Raw genomic sequence first — 16589 nt, 5'->3', positions numbered from 1 at the left:
TCCAATTTGTTTACTCCGAAATCAAGCAATGGTACTATCCGGTATTCGGCCGGAAGTAGGGCACTATCCGGTATCCGGCCGGATATTAAAATACTGGCCGGATAGGGCGGATACCGGATAGTAACCGAATATCCGGTGCATCTCTAGAGAATATTCAAAATAAATATCAAGTGTCCAATCTGGTTTTATTTAAGCATTTGAACACCTGTTAAATGCCAATTGGTGATAACTAGTAACTAGAATACGTTAAACGAGAGAGAGACAGGCATAACTATAGCTGGAGTTCAGGGAACTTGTTCAGCTGTCCATAGTAGAGTCAGACAAGTAAATCTGTCCTTGTGGTCTATTTGCAGAACAAATGATTCATTTTGAGATGATAGTGTAGTGGGGAGTGATACCCTGCAGTGACCGCTTCGCTTCGCTTCTACAGGCGGACGCTCGGACTAGTCAGTGTCGCCTAACTATGAGAATGTTATGTATTTGAAATTGACGAAAAATTATTATGGTAGGGAGGGTGTAATACGGGAACTGACAAGCTCTTCTAAGGAACATGTCGAATGTGAAACATGCATTCCCGAACATTTCTGATCCCCACCCTTTTCCAATATTATTATTCTTCACTCATTGACAATTAAACCCACGTGTCATTTTCCCCAATGCAGTTCCGGTACATTTATATTATCGACACACGATGCGCGGCTCTAACCATACGCTTATAAAGTTTACGTACCGACAAGCGCTTACGCCGTTGACCTAGAGACTATTATTACTTAATCCGCGCGGAAACGGTCCTTGTCGGTCTGCACTGCGGACAGTCCATGCGCGCCGTTGTCATGTATACAAGACTTCTCGTAGAGCCTAGTGCGGTGATATTCCGTCATGAATCGATATTGTTTAGTGGTTGTTTTTAATGATAAAGACCTTTATTTTTAACATTGTCGTGTGTAAAAAATATGTTAATTTTTGGCATTCTCGAAATAAATTACAGTTGGTTAAGAACAAAGCCAAATTGAGAAGATTTTTACTATAAATTGTAAATATCGATATCACATTTTGCAATCCCTAAACTTTTTATTAGTTGTTTACTTAGAATTTACTCTGGCGTGTGAGTGAGCGTCTTTGCGGACTAGGTCCGGCGGCCAAAAGGTTAAATTTGAACTCGCATCTCAAAGCAGATAAAGCAGGATTACAGGGAGAAATAAACTAATAAAACCTTTATCTTTACACGACGCTGAATTCCTGTTCCTGAATTTATCGACTACATACGCGCCAGTAGAATTTAAACCTTAGCAATCGGATTTAAAGTTTAAATTAAAATTGACTTTCAGAAAATGTGACTTTTTTCAAATGAATCATCAAAGCTGGATTATTTGGATCGGTGCGGAGATGGCACTATGTATCTATGTTTGTAGATATTTCAGATTTGTGAGTATGAAAACTCAGTCTAACTGCTGATTAACACAGAAACGTAAAATTGGACCGCCCTGACCGCTGTCATAGGCAAAAAAAAGTGCAGTGAAAGTATAATAAATGCATTTTAGATATTAGGCATGTAACTGATAAGGTATGTTACGATTTTAACCCTATCAAAAACATCACTAGATGGCGCTGAACTCATTTATTCCTGTCTAAAATCCAATAGCGTAATGCAGGCATCACGTGACTTTATCAATGAAAGCTCGAGCAAAATTCTGTTGGTCAAATTAGGGCCGCGTTTTACGCGCTATTCTACCCTGTACTACTGAAATTCTATATCCTGGTACACCTCTTGCTGCTACTTGAAATCTTTGTATTATTAAGAACTATTTTAAGGTTTGTTAGGAATAAAATCTTACTTGTCAACTTAAATTCAACTATATTTTGAACTAATAATAATATAATAAATATCTACAAATGCTTGCCATACCAATAGTGATCAAACGGCGAAAGCATTCTATGGCATCCACCCATATTATTTTGAATAACATATTTCATAGTGTACTTATTCTGATTGTTTTCTTCTTGCCACTTTTCATTAGCTGCTTTCTGCTCCATGATTTCTTGTGATACAGCTTCTGCTTGAAATGGTAATCTTTCCGCCACAATTTTCAACATTTGCCAGACCTAAAAAAAATAATGTATAAAACATTTGCCTTCATATTAGACTCGAAAAATTGATTAAATTTGTTTGTGTTGTGGGTAAATCAAGTTTTTCTTGCCACTTGTTGCCATGATTATGGTAGCCTGGGTCACTCTTTTACGTATTTAACATACACCTATGGAAGCTATAAGCCCTTTCTATAATGCATCACTTTGCATAGGTTTCAGTAAAATCTAATATAACATTTCTTCTGTAATTTTGTCAATACGTAATTTAGAGAAAGCCAGCTCATAAGTATTTAGTGACTATTTTTTCAATAGTTATTATACAAAAGGTAAGAAATAAGTAACTATTCGTTCAACCAGCCAGCTCGAAACAAACTAATAGTGTAGTCTAGACTTATCTGATTTTTGTAAAGATAAAGAGAAGTATTGCAATTATTTTACCTCTTGATATTCACATTTGCCTGCAACCTCCAATATAACTCTGCCAGCCTTGATAGGAGTAACATAATGATCAATCGCTCCTTTTCCACCGCCCATTCTCTGCCCCTGGCCTTTCTTAGTCACTGGCTGCCACGGAGGGTCAATGCGCCAAATAGCGTACATTCTCTTCATGTCCAATTTACGGGCCACTACAAGACGAGCCATTTCAAAGTGCTCATGACGCATTCTACCTCCACCAGTCGCCTGAAATCACCATGTCATTTGTCATTGTTTAGTTATCATATGCTACACTACACACTTTACTATGCGATCATGATGTCTATTAATTGAAAAACGCTTTTTAAAAATCAGTAACAATTACTTATGAAAGCAAAAGAATGTAAACAATCGTACATGATTCATAATTGTTACATATTTGCCATGACTTATTTTTCGATAAAAATACATGTCAAGATTGTTTACCTTTTTTAATACTAAAAAAACGAACTACTACAGACTTTTTTTTCAGTACAAAGTACTACACCAGGGGTCACCAATTAATTTCTTCAAGGGTCCGATTTTTAAAAATATAACCATTGCGATCTGTTTATACTTGAGTTTATTAAATAAGTATTAAATAATATAGGTTGGCGGTCTGCCATTTGGTGACCCCTGTACTACACCATACATTTTATGTGTACGTTAAAAATGATACTATTTCATAGGTAATTAAAATTAGACTCTAGTAGTCTACTAGCAGGCGTGGCTCACTCCGCGATTTAAGCCGACATAAGTCGCGCGTGGCGCTGTGCTGATCGTAACAGACGCGTTTTGTTAGAGAGTGAGTTTTCTGTACCTAGTACTTATTTATTCTGTGCTACTAGGTACATATATGAGTATTTTTTTATTAAAAATACTTACAATAACACCATACTGCTTTAACTGTAACGTGTTGTGCAGGAGCTCGGGACCACGCATGTATCGCAACCTCTTCTGCATTTTTGGTGGTTTCAAATTGGCAGGATATGTAGGCACCTTGTCCAGAGGACGCAGCCTCTGGCGTTCAGGAATCTCGATATCTATAGACATTAGAAGGGATTAATAGCAGGCTATAACAATATTAATATTGCCAAATTACAAAAACACTGAGGAAGTACGAATTAATCATAATTTTAATATATCATATTGTGTATTGTGCTGTGTGTTACGTACCATCATAATTCTTGGGAGGCGGGAAGTATTTTATCCCAGCTACACACGTTAACTGAAGTCCATTTGAACGCAAAAGGCCTGAAAATGCAAAAAATATATTTTTAAATTATAGACGGTCAAGCAAATCTTGTCAGTAGAAAAAGGCGCGAAATTCAAATTTTCTATGAGACGATCTCCCTTCGCGCCTACATTTTTCAAATTTGCCGCCTTTTTTTACTGACAAGATCTGCTTGACCAAGTATATATGCAACGGCTGCACTCACTGGTGAGCTTTAAACTTCAGATTTAATGGAATATTTTCTTACCGATGGTAAGGCCGAATGTTTGTCTTGAAATCATGGTATTTTATAAACCTAAATTAAATATTGTATGTTGTATTTTTATTTAAGTGTAGATTATTCTACTGAGTACTGGTAAAATACCCAACAATGGTTATATTCTAAACATTATTATAAGTATTATAACCTCAATCTCTTTATGTCATTCTCATGTCAACGTCAAATTATTATTTTTTAAGCTGGCTACATTCTCTAAATCGAATGTAAAATCGTCTTCACACTATGCGACACAATGCGAGATGAAGTATTATTATACAGGGTGATTCATGAGACATGAGCAGGACTAATCCTGCACACTCAGTAACTGATAATTGATCGATTACCCTCGTATTTAGGTGAAACAACCACACTTTTTCCTATTTTTTTACTTTTTGGCGAGGGCAAATTTAATTCTCTACAATCATGGTCACCCTACAAGACCTAATTAATAAACATAAAACCTCTTTAACCGTAATGACAGCATTATGAGTATGAAGAAAATAAACTGTCAAACTTGAGTGAGATACGAGTTTTCAAAAGTAACCAGACTGTGATGACCTGATGACATTCAATTTGACACAGAATATCGGTAGTTTAGTATTCTAATAGTAGGATGACCATGCATGTCGTAAATAAATTAATAACTTTTTTTTTTCAACACGACTAGAAAATTAACGTTAACTTCACTAATACTGATACGAAACAGTTGCTTATAATTGACTAAATGCGCAGTGTTAGTCCTGCTCACGTCTCCTGAATCACCCTGTATATGTAAATAATACACCTAGCTAAAATAAATAAAAGATTTTCACTCATTGCCTGAAAAATCTGTAAAGAGAACATGAATATTAATTTTCTTTCAAAGTGTCTTCAAAATGGATTCGTTATTTATGTGTCGCATCGTGTGAAGAAACTTATTCAAAGCCGTTCAAGACACGTGTAAAACTGTTGATATTCTTATGTGTATAAACATTTAATGTCACATTGCATTGCAGTTTGGCATTATTTATTCTGTGGTTTTGGTTTGGCGCTTTGGCGCGTGTAGGTTTTGTTTTGATTTAATTTGTTGGCCCTTGCGTTGCGATTGGATACGAAAATATTACTTATTTATTTTGATTGTAACTTGTAAGTTTTTCCTGATGAATTCAATGCTTCAACTGCAGAAATGTTTATTCATAAATGTGTACCTTTACCTAGTCTGGGTACCGGTGGTGGGATTCTTCCTTTATGTTAAGGTATGAATCGAGCCTTGAAAAACTTCTCAACCTTTCAAATCATAAAATCGTGCTTCATTCTACGTTTTATAACTTTATATTAGGACTATAGATGGTTTTTTCTTTATTTACAGTTGGATTTACTGGGACATCTGACTAGATACTTATCTTTAACGGTTTACACACTGCTGGTTGTTATAGAATTTGCAAGATTATATCTCGGCCAGTATGGGAACCTGTCTTGCCGGGTAAGTTATTTGATACCTAAGTTCTTTCCATTCATTTATTCTACTGCTAGGCAAAAGAAACATTAGACCCTAAACAGGGTGCATTTTTGAAAGGGATGTGCAATCTGTTAAATAAGATTGATAAATGACAGCCACAGTCTTAAAAGTGTACATCAGGTACTTCTTTTTAATCTAAAGGCGGGATTCCACCAGTGTGCGCTGTGTGCGGCACTAGCATATTCAGTACAAAAATGCTTGTGCCACACAGTGCCATACACTGGTGGAATCCCACCTTAAGAGCTGCTGGTGGTACACTTTTATTACTGTCATAGAATGGTAAGCTGCAGAGATAACTGACCCCCATAGCATAGAAACTTGTTTGCAGGGGGGTCAGTTATCTTACACTATTCAATATTAAGTAACATTTCTAGATATTAGATAATTTATAAGTATTCTAGCCTCTTTAGGCCCTATATCAAATTATTTGCAGCCTTTTGGCTTTTAAATAACAACATTATTTTTGGCCCTTTCAGGTGCCAGAACTGGCGGGCTTTTTGATGCTGTCAGTACTCATGCAGTTGCCTCTTGTTAGTTTCTTTCTTTTCAATCCTTACCTTCTAAGTACTCCAACAGAACTTATTCTTCATACAATATTATACTTGTTGACAATAGCTGAAATTGTTTTTAGTTTCATAGCTTTGAAAAAGGCATCATCTTTAGCAAAAAGTATTTATTTGACACACAAAAATTGAGTCTATTAAATATATTTTTTCTGTCTTGATAAGGTAAAATAAATAAATGTAACACAATTAAAAATAAATAATTTATTCTTAAACAAGATCATCGTACACAGCACACTCACAGCTTGCAAAAAAGGTTTTTGTAGCATTTCCTCTATATTAATGATGGCTCCTTCCAATGATTGGGCCCTTCAATCGTATTTAAAGGCAGCATCATCAACAAGTTTCCTACAAGAACAGGGGCAAACGAAATTATTTAAAGTGGGGCAACATTTTGGTAGTTTACGCCAAATAGACTGAGGGCACATTACAAAATTCTCATACTGCTTGTGTTAATTTCCTCAATTTAATTTAATATAGACATACTTATAGGTACATTTATTTAAATCAGCAATGCACCCTTAAATTTAGAAATGTTAAAATAGTTCCATACCTATCAGAAATTTTACATTTAGGTAGTTTAACCTAAGCTCATGTAATGCCTTGTGCATCACAATCAAATGGGTTCGAATTTTTAATCTAGATACTCAATATGCATTTATAGTTCCACAATTTTTGTAAAATTTCAACACAGTCTCTAATATGAGAGGGTACCTTAGGCTAAGTATTATTTTGTAAACAATAAAGAATTTCTATGTAGGTCTGCATTTGCTTTAAATTACAGAACAATGATACACTGAGCCATATTTTATAGGACCCTTTTGACCCCAAACATGGCCAGAATTATGCTTAATACTGTTAGGTTGCTATGACCACACCACTACAGTGACTTTATTATTAAGTCTTGTACTAAGAAAAATATGAGATTGAAAAACACTCATGACTTTTTTGTAAAAGTCCTTTACTTACAGATTTTTATAGCACACCATATTAACATTTTATGCACTTTTATTAAATCAACATTTTAAAGAGTAAAGCAATATAACAGTTATGCTAAGTATTCTGCTGTTATTTTCTTACATAAGTACAATTTTAATTTTGTGTTTGAGTCCATGACCCATTACATATGTCATTCAAATTTTGATTTAGTAATGAGTAATAATCTCTAAACACTTAACTTCACACATAATTTTCTAGGGTAGGTACATTTTTTTTTTAGTTTGACCTTACTAATTATACATTATAAGATTTATAAGGCTAACAGTGGTCTAAAGCAGCAGTCTCGAAATGTGGGCCAGGTCTACAGCCTGCCAACTTGGCATGTGAAAAGTGCCAAATACCATACAATCTCAATACTGCCCACAAAAAGGAAACCATCATAAAGGTTGGAGACTACTGGTCTTAAGTATTTTTATAAACTGCCTATATAGGAAATTTTTATATTAGCCCACACAAAAACATCTATGCCATAATTATGTTTTTAGAGTAATTAACATATTAATAATATGTCAATTATGTCTCCTTTATACTTAAAAAAAAGTAATAGACCGAACCTTAATCATTAAAAAACAATTTTTTTAAAGTAATATGAGGTTTCAAGTCAAGATCCTTGTGATGTTAATGATATAGGTAATAGGTATCACAACTAAGTAATCATTCGTTCTACTTTTAATTTTTTGGTAATGGAAACTATGAATGACCATACTCATCAAGGCACTGAATTCCTTATTTTGTTTTTGTTACTATTTTGGTATAGCAATATTTTGGCATAGTTAGCATAGTATCTCAGCTGCAACTACATAAAATGAAGACAATGAAATAGCAACTTCTATAAATAAATCACATGCTAAACATAGGCATGTTTAAAAACAGTTTAGCCTCTGCTTTTATTAACTATTACTGACTGCACTATTCTTAATTTCAAATTTACTTAATGGTATATACAAATGCTACTGCTAATCGGATAATAAATATGGCGCCTTATTAAAATACTAGCTTTAAGTATTATTATTAACAAAATAAATTATTATCTTTGTAAAAATCATCAATTTTACACCTCACTAAATGTAATGTTATGTTAAAACTTGTGAGCCTGGTTTTAAATGAAGCTACGTTGTTGGTGTCGACTCCAAATGATTTCAACAGTTGATGAAGTGTAGGGGCCAACCGGCAAATGAGCTGTGAATAAAATTGAACAATGCTTATAAGAACCATTTGGGTATTCAAGTATGATTAAAAACTGATTTGTTCCATCAGATCAATATTTTTTACCTTTTTTTTACATTTGTGTCAGATAAAATACACTCCGATGCTTGGTAAGGGTAAGGCCACATTTGTCGACGCGGAATCGGCAAAATCCAATAAGAAAAACCTTTACGTCTGCGCAATAAGAGCGAAAAAGTTGGAGCGGATTTTGCCGAATACGCATCAATATATCTGAGGAGACCCTAAAGATTTGTGCATAGGTAAATTTGGGTATAATTCCTAAATAAAATAAGGTCTAGGTATCCTCTAGTTTCATAGTTATTAAGTTGATAGAATAGCATTATTTACTTAGTATTAGATATTAACACATTAACTTGGGTTTCACTGTTCGGCCTTTGAACATATATGCTTATGCCAAAATTATACCATAAACTATTATATAAAGTCTTTAGTCTGTAGGTACTTAAAGTAATGTACTTTACTGGAGTCAGTTATGTAACGCTGCCATACATGACCCAAAATTTTTTTATTAAGCTATGAGCTTCATCACATCTGATATTTGAGTAATTCTAAGCATTTCTAGCCTGAAGTGGGGGGGAGGGTGGGGTACAAAGACGGCCGCCATCCGTCATCTTTAAAAAAAATCTACTCTGATCCTGGTGGGTACTAGGGCAAGTTTGGTATCATTTTCGTATAAACCAAAGACGTAGAATTCATTGCTGATATTTGTTTTTTCAATTTCATAGTAATTTTACAAGAAAAACGTAAAAAGGTGAAAAATTTGGTTGGAGATTTTTGCTACGCGGAGCCGAAACTACAAAAGATAGAAAGTTGAAATTTGCACACTAGATTACATTTATAAAGTGTACAAGAGATAAGAAGCGATTTTGAGAAATTCAACCCCTAAGGGGGTTAAAAAGGGGATGAAAGTTTGTATGGGGTTCATGTTTTATTTTAAGCTAGGAATTTGAAACTTCGTAAAACGATATATTATTAAAATACAAGAAAACTAATTTCAGCGTTTTTGAAAATTCATCCCCTAAGGTGGTGAAAAAGGAGTTGAAAGTTTGTATGGATATCAAAAAAATTTTCGAACGCGGGACTTGAATCTTTGTATTTGGGGATATTATTAAAAGACAGGAAAAGTAATTTCAGCGTTTTGTAAAATTCATCCCTTAACAGGGTTAAAAAGGGGTTGAAAGTTTGAATCCATTACAAATCCGAGTAGACACACATTTCTTATTGCCTCCCAGGCTTGAAATGCTTAGAATTACTCAAGGAACATATGTGATGAAGCTCATAGCTTAATAAAAAATTTTTGGGTCAACTTTATAACTGCTTCCGCTACTTATACATTTTTAAAGTTAATACTTACTGCAAATATTTGTTGAGTAACCCAGTTGTGATATCTCTTAACAGACCCCTCATATGCAATGGTATATATCTTCCTCATATTTATATCCAAATTGTTTTCCTCCATCAAGTTTATCATTTCTTCAAACACAATTTCAAAGAAACATAGTGATCTGTAATAATAAATATAAAAAATGTGACTTAATTTTTTTTATAATAATAGGCAAAGTTCTGGTAAAGATAATTTCAAGGTTTGCCCCTTTAATATAATGGACTAGAGAAAAAAAAATACACAATTCAACCCTCATTGCTATTAAAATAGTCAATGTCAGAAAAAAATTGGTTTAAATAGGACAACATGATTTTGACCGCCCATTAATTATGTATTAATGATCTATAAATAGGTATACATGCAAACCTCAAAGTGCAGATGTTGCTAGTGAAGTGGTGTGGTCATACATTACTACAGTTGCAATGGATACTTTGTGGTGAGTGACGGATGGTTAGTTGGCAATATTGGTAATGCAATTGGACCAGCAATCCGAAGATGTGGGTTTGAGTTCCATGTTAGCCAGAGTTGATCATTGTTAATTATTTTCATTGTGATTGACATCTGCATGTACAATTTATACATTGTAATGTGGTTACGTCCCACAATAAAAAAGGAAATAAAAATATTAACATGTAAACACAAAATATGATGATAGCAGGTGATTATTTTTCATTACAATACAGATAGAGTCCTATAAAGGTTTATCACTGTTTCATAACAATAAATCTTACCTGTTAAGCCATAATAATCCCTCAGTTGCTACGGGTTTGCCCTGAGATTGTAAACATTCTCTATGTAATAATTCTAGTAAACAGGAGTTTTCTTTTGGGTCCAACTTCTTGATTTTCTGCAATAAATAAGTTAAAAGCACTTCATGTAAGTACATTAAATCATTAAGTTGGCAAATGTATAGGTAAAATGAAATATATTGAGGTTAAGTGAGTCAAAAACATAAACAAAAATTACATCATGCTTACATCAATATTTCCTTCCATGTCATATTTAACTGGAGCAAAAATTTTACCAAGGCTCTCTGTAAGTAGAAATTTCGAGTACTTATAAACAAAATCAAAAGGAGAAACAAGCATAAGATAGTTAAAAGTGGGCGGTGTTTTTAAGGTTAGGTTTGAAGGAACTTACCAACAACCCATAACAAGCCCAGAGTTGATTCAATAAATTTTACTGCATTAATTTTGCCATCAATAATTGGTGGGAAATCCTTTACTTTCTCGAGAAAGCTGTTATTTTCTGGCGTGGTACTGCTAGCCATCTTCACAATAATATGTTATCTTGCTGAAGTAGTCCAATCTACGACTAAAAATCTGTGGAAAGAATTAGTGCACTTATTTTATTAACCTATTAGTACTAAAAGTACCTACTCAGAATAATAAATATCGCACAACAATATGTAACGTAATAAAACAAAGCCAAACTAAATTAAGTACCTACATTTTCCTCGTATCTCTAACGTACTTTATTATTATATTTTTTCCATTCAAAAATTTTGAGGTTAATCTATTAGGTATTTAGATTGACATTGACGTTAAATGGTGTTTACAAATTTCAGTGTGACGTCTTGTCGATATTACTGTTTGAAACATTCCGTTTCTCAGTCTTCTTATCACAAGATTGCATTTCTGGTTGGATTTTAACAATAAGCGCAGTTTTTTTAATGAAATTATTATTTATTTATTTAATTTACATTCAAGACATGTTAATTTTATTATCCACTTCAATGTAAATACCAGAGACAAGTTAATAGTAAAGACTGGCCTCCGTACAAAAGTTAGTCAGGTCAAGGCGTCATTATTTTTAGATCTGCATCTCATTAACTAAGTTCGGTATATTTTGTAAGCTACCTTGACTTCCGCTTCCACCACTAATAATACTATCTCCATTATGAGAGTTTACGCCATGTTTTTATCTCTTCAAGAAGTTAACTTGTCAGTACTATACTTACTGTACATATTATACAAGCAAGCCCAAGCACAAGTCAAAGCGTCATATGGGTCTGGTCATCTATCTAGATCCAATTAATTTATCTTTACTATTAATACGGAATATAAACAAACAAAAAATGTCGGTACGTACCTATGATGATCCAATGAGACACTTGACGCGCAATGTACTTATTATATTAATATTTAATTATTGTTTATAATAGATACATTCTTATTTTGATTCTATTTAAAATAGTTTATATATAATCTATCTTCTTCACTTATTGTCAAACATGATAACTCTTCGATAGGTATTTCCGCTAAAGCTTAATAAGAAGAAAGTGTTTGTTTTAGCACGTTTCCTAAATCATCTTCAACCACTATCGTCAAAACTTTACTTTTAGGTGAAAAGGTAAAAGGCACCAAAAATCTTTTTTCAGGTAAAAGATCTGTGAATTCATATGAATCTAACACCATTCCATTTGATTCATCTCTCACTTCTACTATTCTTATTCCTGCCGTAGATATTATCATCATTTTGTTCTTGTCAAATTTAAGATATCTAGTTATTGCCTGCCTTTCTCTACCGTACTCGTTGTTAAACCATCTGTGGTATGATAAAAGCACAGCGCAATTTCTTGTCCAAAAAATAGAATCATTGCCATTTGTTCGATTCACATTTTTTCTGGAGTCAGACATCCTGTTTGATATATTGGAGTACACACTAGATGGCCTAGTTATAGGTGTGACATTGGGACTTCTCCGGATAATATCTGATTTTGACATGGCCGCAAAATTTCCTAGCGTTGTTTTGCTTCTTGGTCCTAACACTCGGAGCGGTTCAGCCACGTTCATTGTAACACTTATATTACGCTGAAGGGAAACTGTCGAATGTTGAACAGGTTTTCCAAAGTTGTTCATATTGTCTTTTGATAAAACAGATTTTTTCTCGCCTACTGTAAAAACTCGGTCAAGGTGGTCAAATCCTCTGCCCATGATACCATCTTTTGTATGACCGAGATCAAAAGTATGTCCTAGTTCATGAAACACCGAGCCCAGGGTCGTAGCAAAACAGCCTCCAAGTGTACCACGATATCCGCTGTCGTCCATAAAACGACGTGTATTTACAGGAGAGGTATCTTGGAACTTTGAAATGATTTCATCCACAGTCGTCGGCCAAGTGTACAAGCAAGCGGTTCCGAACAAAGCTAATCCTCCACCACCAAGTGCTGCGTAGGCTTCCGTTAGTGAAACGATCTCATCGTGAGTCATTGGCTTATCTAAGTCAGTACCCTTGAACCTCGTGCATGATATAAATGCTAGAAATTTTCTCTCATTACTGCCTAACTCAGATAACATAAGCTCTCTGCCGAAATGAGCCCATAAATCGGCTTGCTTCATTTTTCTCGCTTTGTTTACGTTTAGATTGCTTCGGAACACAATGCATTCTGGACTTTTTGAGTTCACTTCGTGCTCGAGCTGGAATGTTTTTCTTCCGAATCCACTTTCAAACAGTTTTTCTGCAGTTAGACTTTGAATCAGCTTAGCACCAATTGCTACGCGTAAACAGGCACTTTCTACGGAATTGTCGACATTAGGTGGACTTTGGAAATAACCGTCGTGCCCTTGGCAAATTATGTAAACTGGTGTTACTCTTAAATTTGTTCTTCTTGGTGTATAATCGAGTAGTAACGTTTTACGTTGCTGTCCGGTATATTCAAAATCAATTACATTCTCGCCTTTCTTCAATTCAATTAAGGCTTTGAATTCTCCGTTGAATATTACACATTCTGACTTACTTTGAACTCCACCATTTGTAACAGTGCATAATATTTTATCATTATTGTTTGAATTTCCTCTGGTTATAATTCCTTTAACTAAAACCAATGAATAGTTTACAACATCCCCATATTGAAAGTTAATTATAAATATGGAAGAGTTGTTTTCATTTTTATTTTCTTCATTCATTCGGTTGTCCATTACCTGAAATAGGTTGTAACCAATGTTTAATTCAAATGAACAATACTTCTTTATTCGCTTGTAGTTTAGCTCTTCGGTAATTGGTTTAAAAGCCAAGCTCGTTAGCTCTCAACATCGTGATAATGATGAATCTCGTTTGGTAAGTAGATCAAGTAGGTGATAAATCCGTTGCGCCTGTGTAGATACACTTGAAAGGTCGCCGTAAATGAATAGTTTTCGCACGTAATAGGTATGACTCACCATGTTGCGGTTAGCGTGTAGCGCGCTGAGCCGGCGCGGCGAGTGGACTGCGGGTGTCGGGTGAGGGCGGCGCGGCGGCGCGGCGGCGGCCGGGGACTCCTCGCCGTCGTCGCGGCACCGAGTACGCGCTTCCATGCCTCGGTCCTCATTTCCTACTCGGATGAACTAGCCGAGTGCGCATGCCCGCCGATGCAGACCGGCGTGCCGGACGTTAACGATTGCCGCTCGCTAGACAGGTACGCGACTGGATGTCTCCAGCGGCAAGAGGGAAATTTGGACTATGCACCAAAACAAGCTACTGCTACTGACGTTTACCACTACTATATTGTTTGTTTATTTTTAGAGATTGGTTCCAGCTGTTGACTGACGGGGAGGCAATTACTTTATTACAATTATTCCAGTACGTCCGTAAATACGCGAGTAGATGCACTTTCACGCTGGCTGGCTATATATTACTTTGTAATTTTAAGAATCCGCGCATCGTCTAACATTGCAGTTGTAGAGATAAACGGTTAAAAAAGACGTATTAATTATAAGCACGTGTGATGTGGTATGCAATACAGGTAATGATCTGTTTGGTTTAGCTAACTATATTCAAGGTAAATATCTAATGCAATCTGGTTCAAGTATAAACGAACCAATTATCAATGTTTATGAAGTAAGTAATATACATATATAGATACCTTGTATAATTATTTGGTAACATAATGAAAAATTGAGTTCTTAAATTAATTAATCTCGAATGAGTAATTAAATTTGTACAATTAAGGAACATTACGTGCTTCCAGTAACTTGATATTAAATGGATGTAACTCATAGCTTTACATTTACAATACAAATAAGACAAAAAAAGACATTTCTGTGTTGTCATAGTGTTGTCCAGTTCGTCCAAACAGGAATTAAGTTTTTGCCTCTAGCTTCTTCATGCTTGGGTCTTTGTGTTTATAATACGAATCTTTGTCCGTTGGCAATCTAATGCGTCCTGATATTTCAGGGGCACAGTGCGGTTTGATTCGACATTTTTTGCAACAACTTACTATATTGCCTTCATATGCTCATACCTCTATGGCTCATGTTTCGTTCTAGCTTCAGCTCCAACTCTGTCGAGACCAAGGAAAGTCTGCAGCGATTTTGATAGCCGACGCAGTGCAGGTGTTATTTCAAACACTTTTCTTGACACTATATCATATCTTATCATTAAAACAAGTGCAATTTCTTTACCTGGTTTCGGCGATACATAGGTAGGTAAGTAGGTGCGCTTCTAGTTTGTTATTCAAGATTGTGACGTCATCGTCCACCTATTCAACATCAGCCCCGATGCGGAATCGTTTACCCTTATCCCTTACCTAGGTAAGTTCGAGCGCGCGCCTCGGCAGTCACACGGATGCCCGTGCTTTTTCAAATGTATTAGTTAAGTGTGCTCAGAGCATAAAAAGGTCAACCACGGCGTCGCATGAACAAGAGATTTCCTTTGGCAGGATTGGTCCTTAGGACCCAAGGATGGGTTTAAGAAGTGGAGCCACCCAGGTTTTTGATGCAGGTGGGGGGTGGGGGGGTTTTTAAGCGTCTGCGACGTCTGAGGTTAATAATTCTTTAAGTTTAGGTTCTAAGTCAAGTTTAGTATCATTTTCAAATAAACCAAAGATGTAGACATAGAATTCATCGAAATCGGTTCAGCGTTTATTGATTTCCCATACAATCCTACACCTTACCTTTCATTTTTAAGGTATTTTTTTGGAATATAAAATAATTATCCTATGTTCTTCCCCGGGACTCAAACTATCTCTATACCAAATTTTATCTAAATCGGTTCAGCGGCTATTGAATCCCCATACAAATTTCCTCCTCCCATTTCCACACCCTTAAAGGATGATTTTTGAGATTAAAACTTTGCTATGTTATTCCCTGGGACTCAAGCTATCTCTGTACCAAATTTTAACTAAATTGGTTCTGCAGTTTAAGCGTGAATTAAGAGAAATTAAAAAAAAGTATTTTATTCATATTTTATGTGTTTTTAGCTTAAATGATACAGATATCAAGATCAAGTTGAGATCCCCCCCCCCTAAAAATTTACATCAAATATCTCGGTGGCTCCACTTCTTGAATACATCCTTGGGTCCTAAGGACCAATCCTGCCAAAGGAAATCTCTTGTTCATGCAACGCCGTATGTTAGGCCCAGCACCATCCGCTATATAGGTAATCCTAACTTTGTGCATTTTTGTGAACGGACCGAACGTACGTAAGAACTATCAAGACGCTACCCCTTGTAAGGCACCCAAAAATTAGGCATGATCAACCCCTCCCCTCCTAAATCGTCTAACGTAATAAAGAACGGCGCCTTGCCACTTCTTGTACGAAAATCATCAGTCTTTATTATTTACTTGTCCGTTGCAGTGAAAATCATAAAAAGAGGAGAATGGTGTGAAATAAATTATGATATGACGTTATTAACTATGAAATATAAGCCGTTAATATTACTTACTAAATAGTGCTACAAATAGAGGCTTGTGCTTTTTGCTGTCTGTCCATGACATTTGTTCATAGTTGTATTAAATCTTTGCTTAAACACAAAAAAAATATTCAATGGGTTTTTTAATAGACTAAAATACCTACTTAACGGTTTATTTTTTTATCGGTTAATATATAGAAGTCTCGTTTTCTCTCCAAGGGCCCAGCCAAGGTGACGAGCAAATGAAACGAAACGCTACAAGATAAACTACATA

At 35.2% G+C, this 16589-nt stretch overlaps 4 protein-coding genes and 1 long non-coding RNA gene across 5 annotated transcripts in view; 2 read left to right on the top strand and 3 right to left on the bottom strand.

Moving 5' to 3' along the window:
* Window positions 1–16589, top strand: part of LOC134665109 (uncharacterized) — a 347418-nt gene that overhangs the window by 164171 nt on the left and 166658 nt on the right. The window lies entirely within an intron of this gene.
* On the bottom strand, window positions 1836–4176 carry LOC134665098 (large ribosomal subunit protein uL16m). The gene is made up of 5 exons (XM_063521921.1): window positions 4023–4176; window positions 3718–3795; window positions 3427–3584; window positions 2527–2769; window positions 1836–2103 (listed from the first exon to the last, which is right to left on the bottom strand). Exons 1-5 carry the CDS (start codon window positions 4054–4056, stop codon window positions 1888–1890), a joined length of 729 nt encoding a protein of 242 aa, XP_063377991.1. The 5' UTR covers window positions 4057–4176; the 3' UTR covers window positions 1836–1887.
* Window positions 5114–6229, top strand: LOC134665107 (transmembrane protein 17-like). Its single transcript, XM_063521930.1, has 3 exons — window positions 5114–5269; window positions 5383–5496; window positions 6009–6229. Exons 1-3 carry the CDS (start codon window positions 5174–5176, stop codon window positions 6225–6227), a joined length of 429 nt encoding a protein of 142 aa, XP_063378000.1. The 5' UTR covers window positions 5114–5173; the 3' UTR covers window positions 6228–6229.
* LOC134665100 (glycolipid transfer protein) lies at window positions 6285–11942 on the bottom strand. Its single transcript, XM_063521923.1, has 6 exons — window positions 11797–11942; window positions 10846–11027; window positions 10683–10738; window positions 10437–10552; window positions 9676–9826; window positions 6285–8273 (listed from the first exon to the last, which is right to left on the bottom strand). Exons 2-6 carry the CDS (start codon window positions 10973–10975, stop codon window positions 8106–8108), a joined length of 621 nt encoding a protein of 206 aa, XP_063377993.1. The 5' UTR covers window positions 10976–11027; window positions 11797–11942; the 3' UTR covers window positions 6285–8105.
* Window positions 11961–14020, bottom strand: LOC134665079 (uncharacterized). The gene is made up of 2 exons (XM_063521886.1): window positions 13866–14020; window positions 11961–13628 (listed from the first exon to the last, which is right to left on the bottom strand). The coding sequence occupies exons 1-2, from the start codon at window positions 13998–14000 to the stop codon at window positions 11973–11975; spliced, it is 1791 nt and encodes a 596-aa protein (XP_063377956.1). The 5' UTR covers window positions 14001–14020; the 3' UTR covers window positions 11961–11972.

This window comes from Cydia fagiglandana, chromosome 6 (genome assembly GCF_963556715.1).
Source record: "Cydia fagiglandana chromosome 6, ilCydFagi1.1, whole genome shotgun sequence".
Lineage (NCBI taxonomy): Eukaryota > Metazoa > Arthropoda > Insecta > Lepidoptera > Tortricidae > Cydia > Cydia fagiglandana.
Note: the sequence above shows the minus strand (reverse complement) of the source record. Positions and strands in the feature narration are given on the sequence as shown.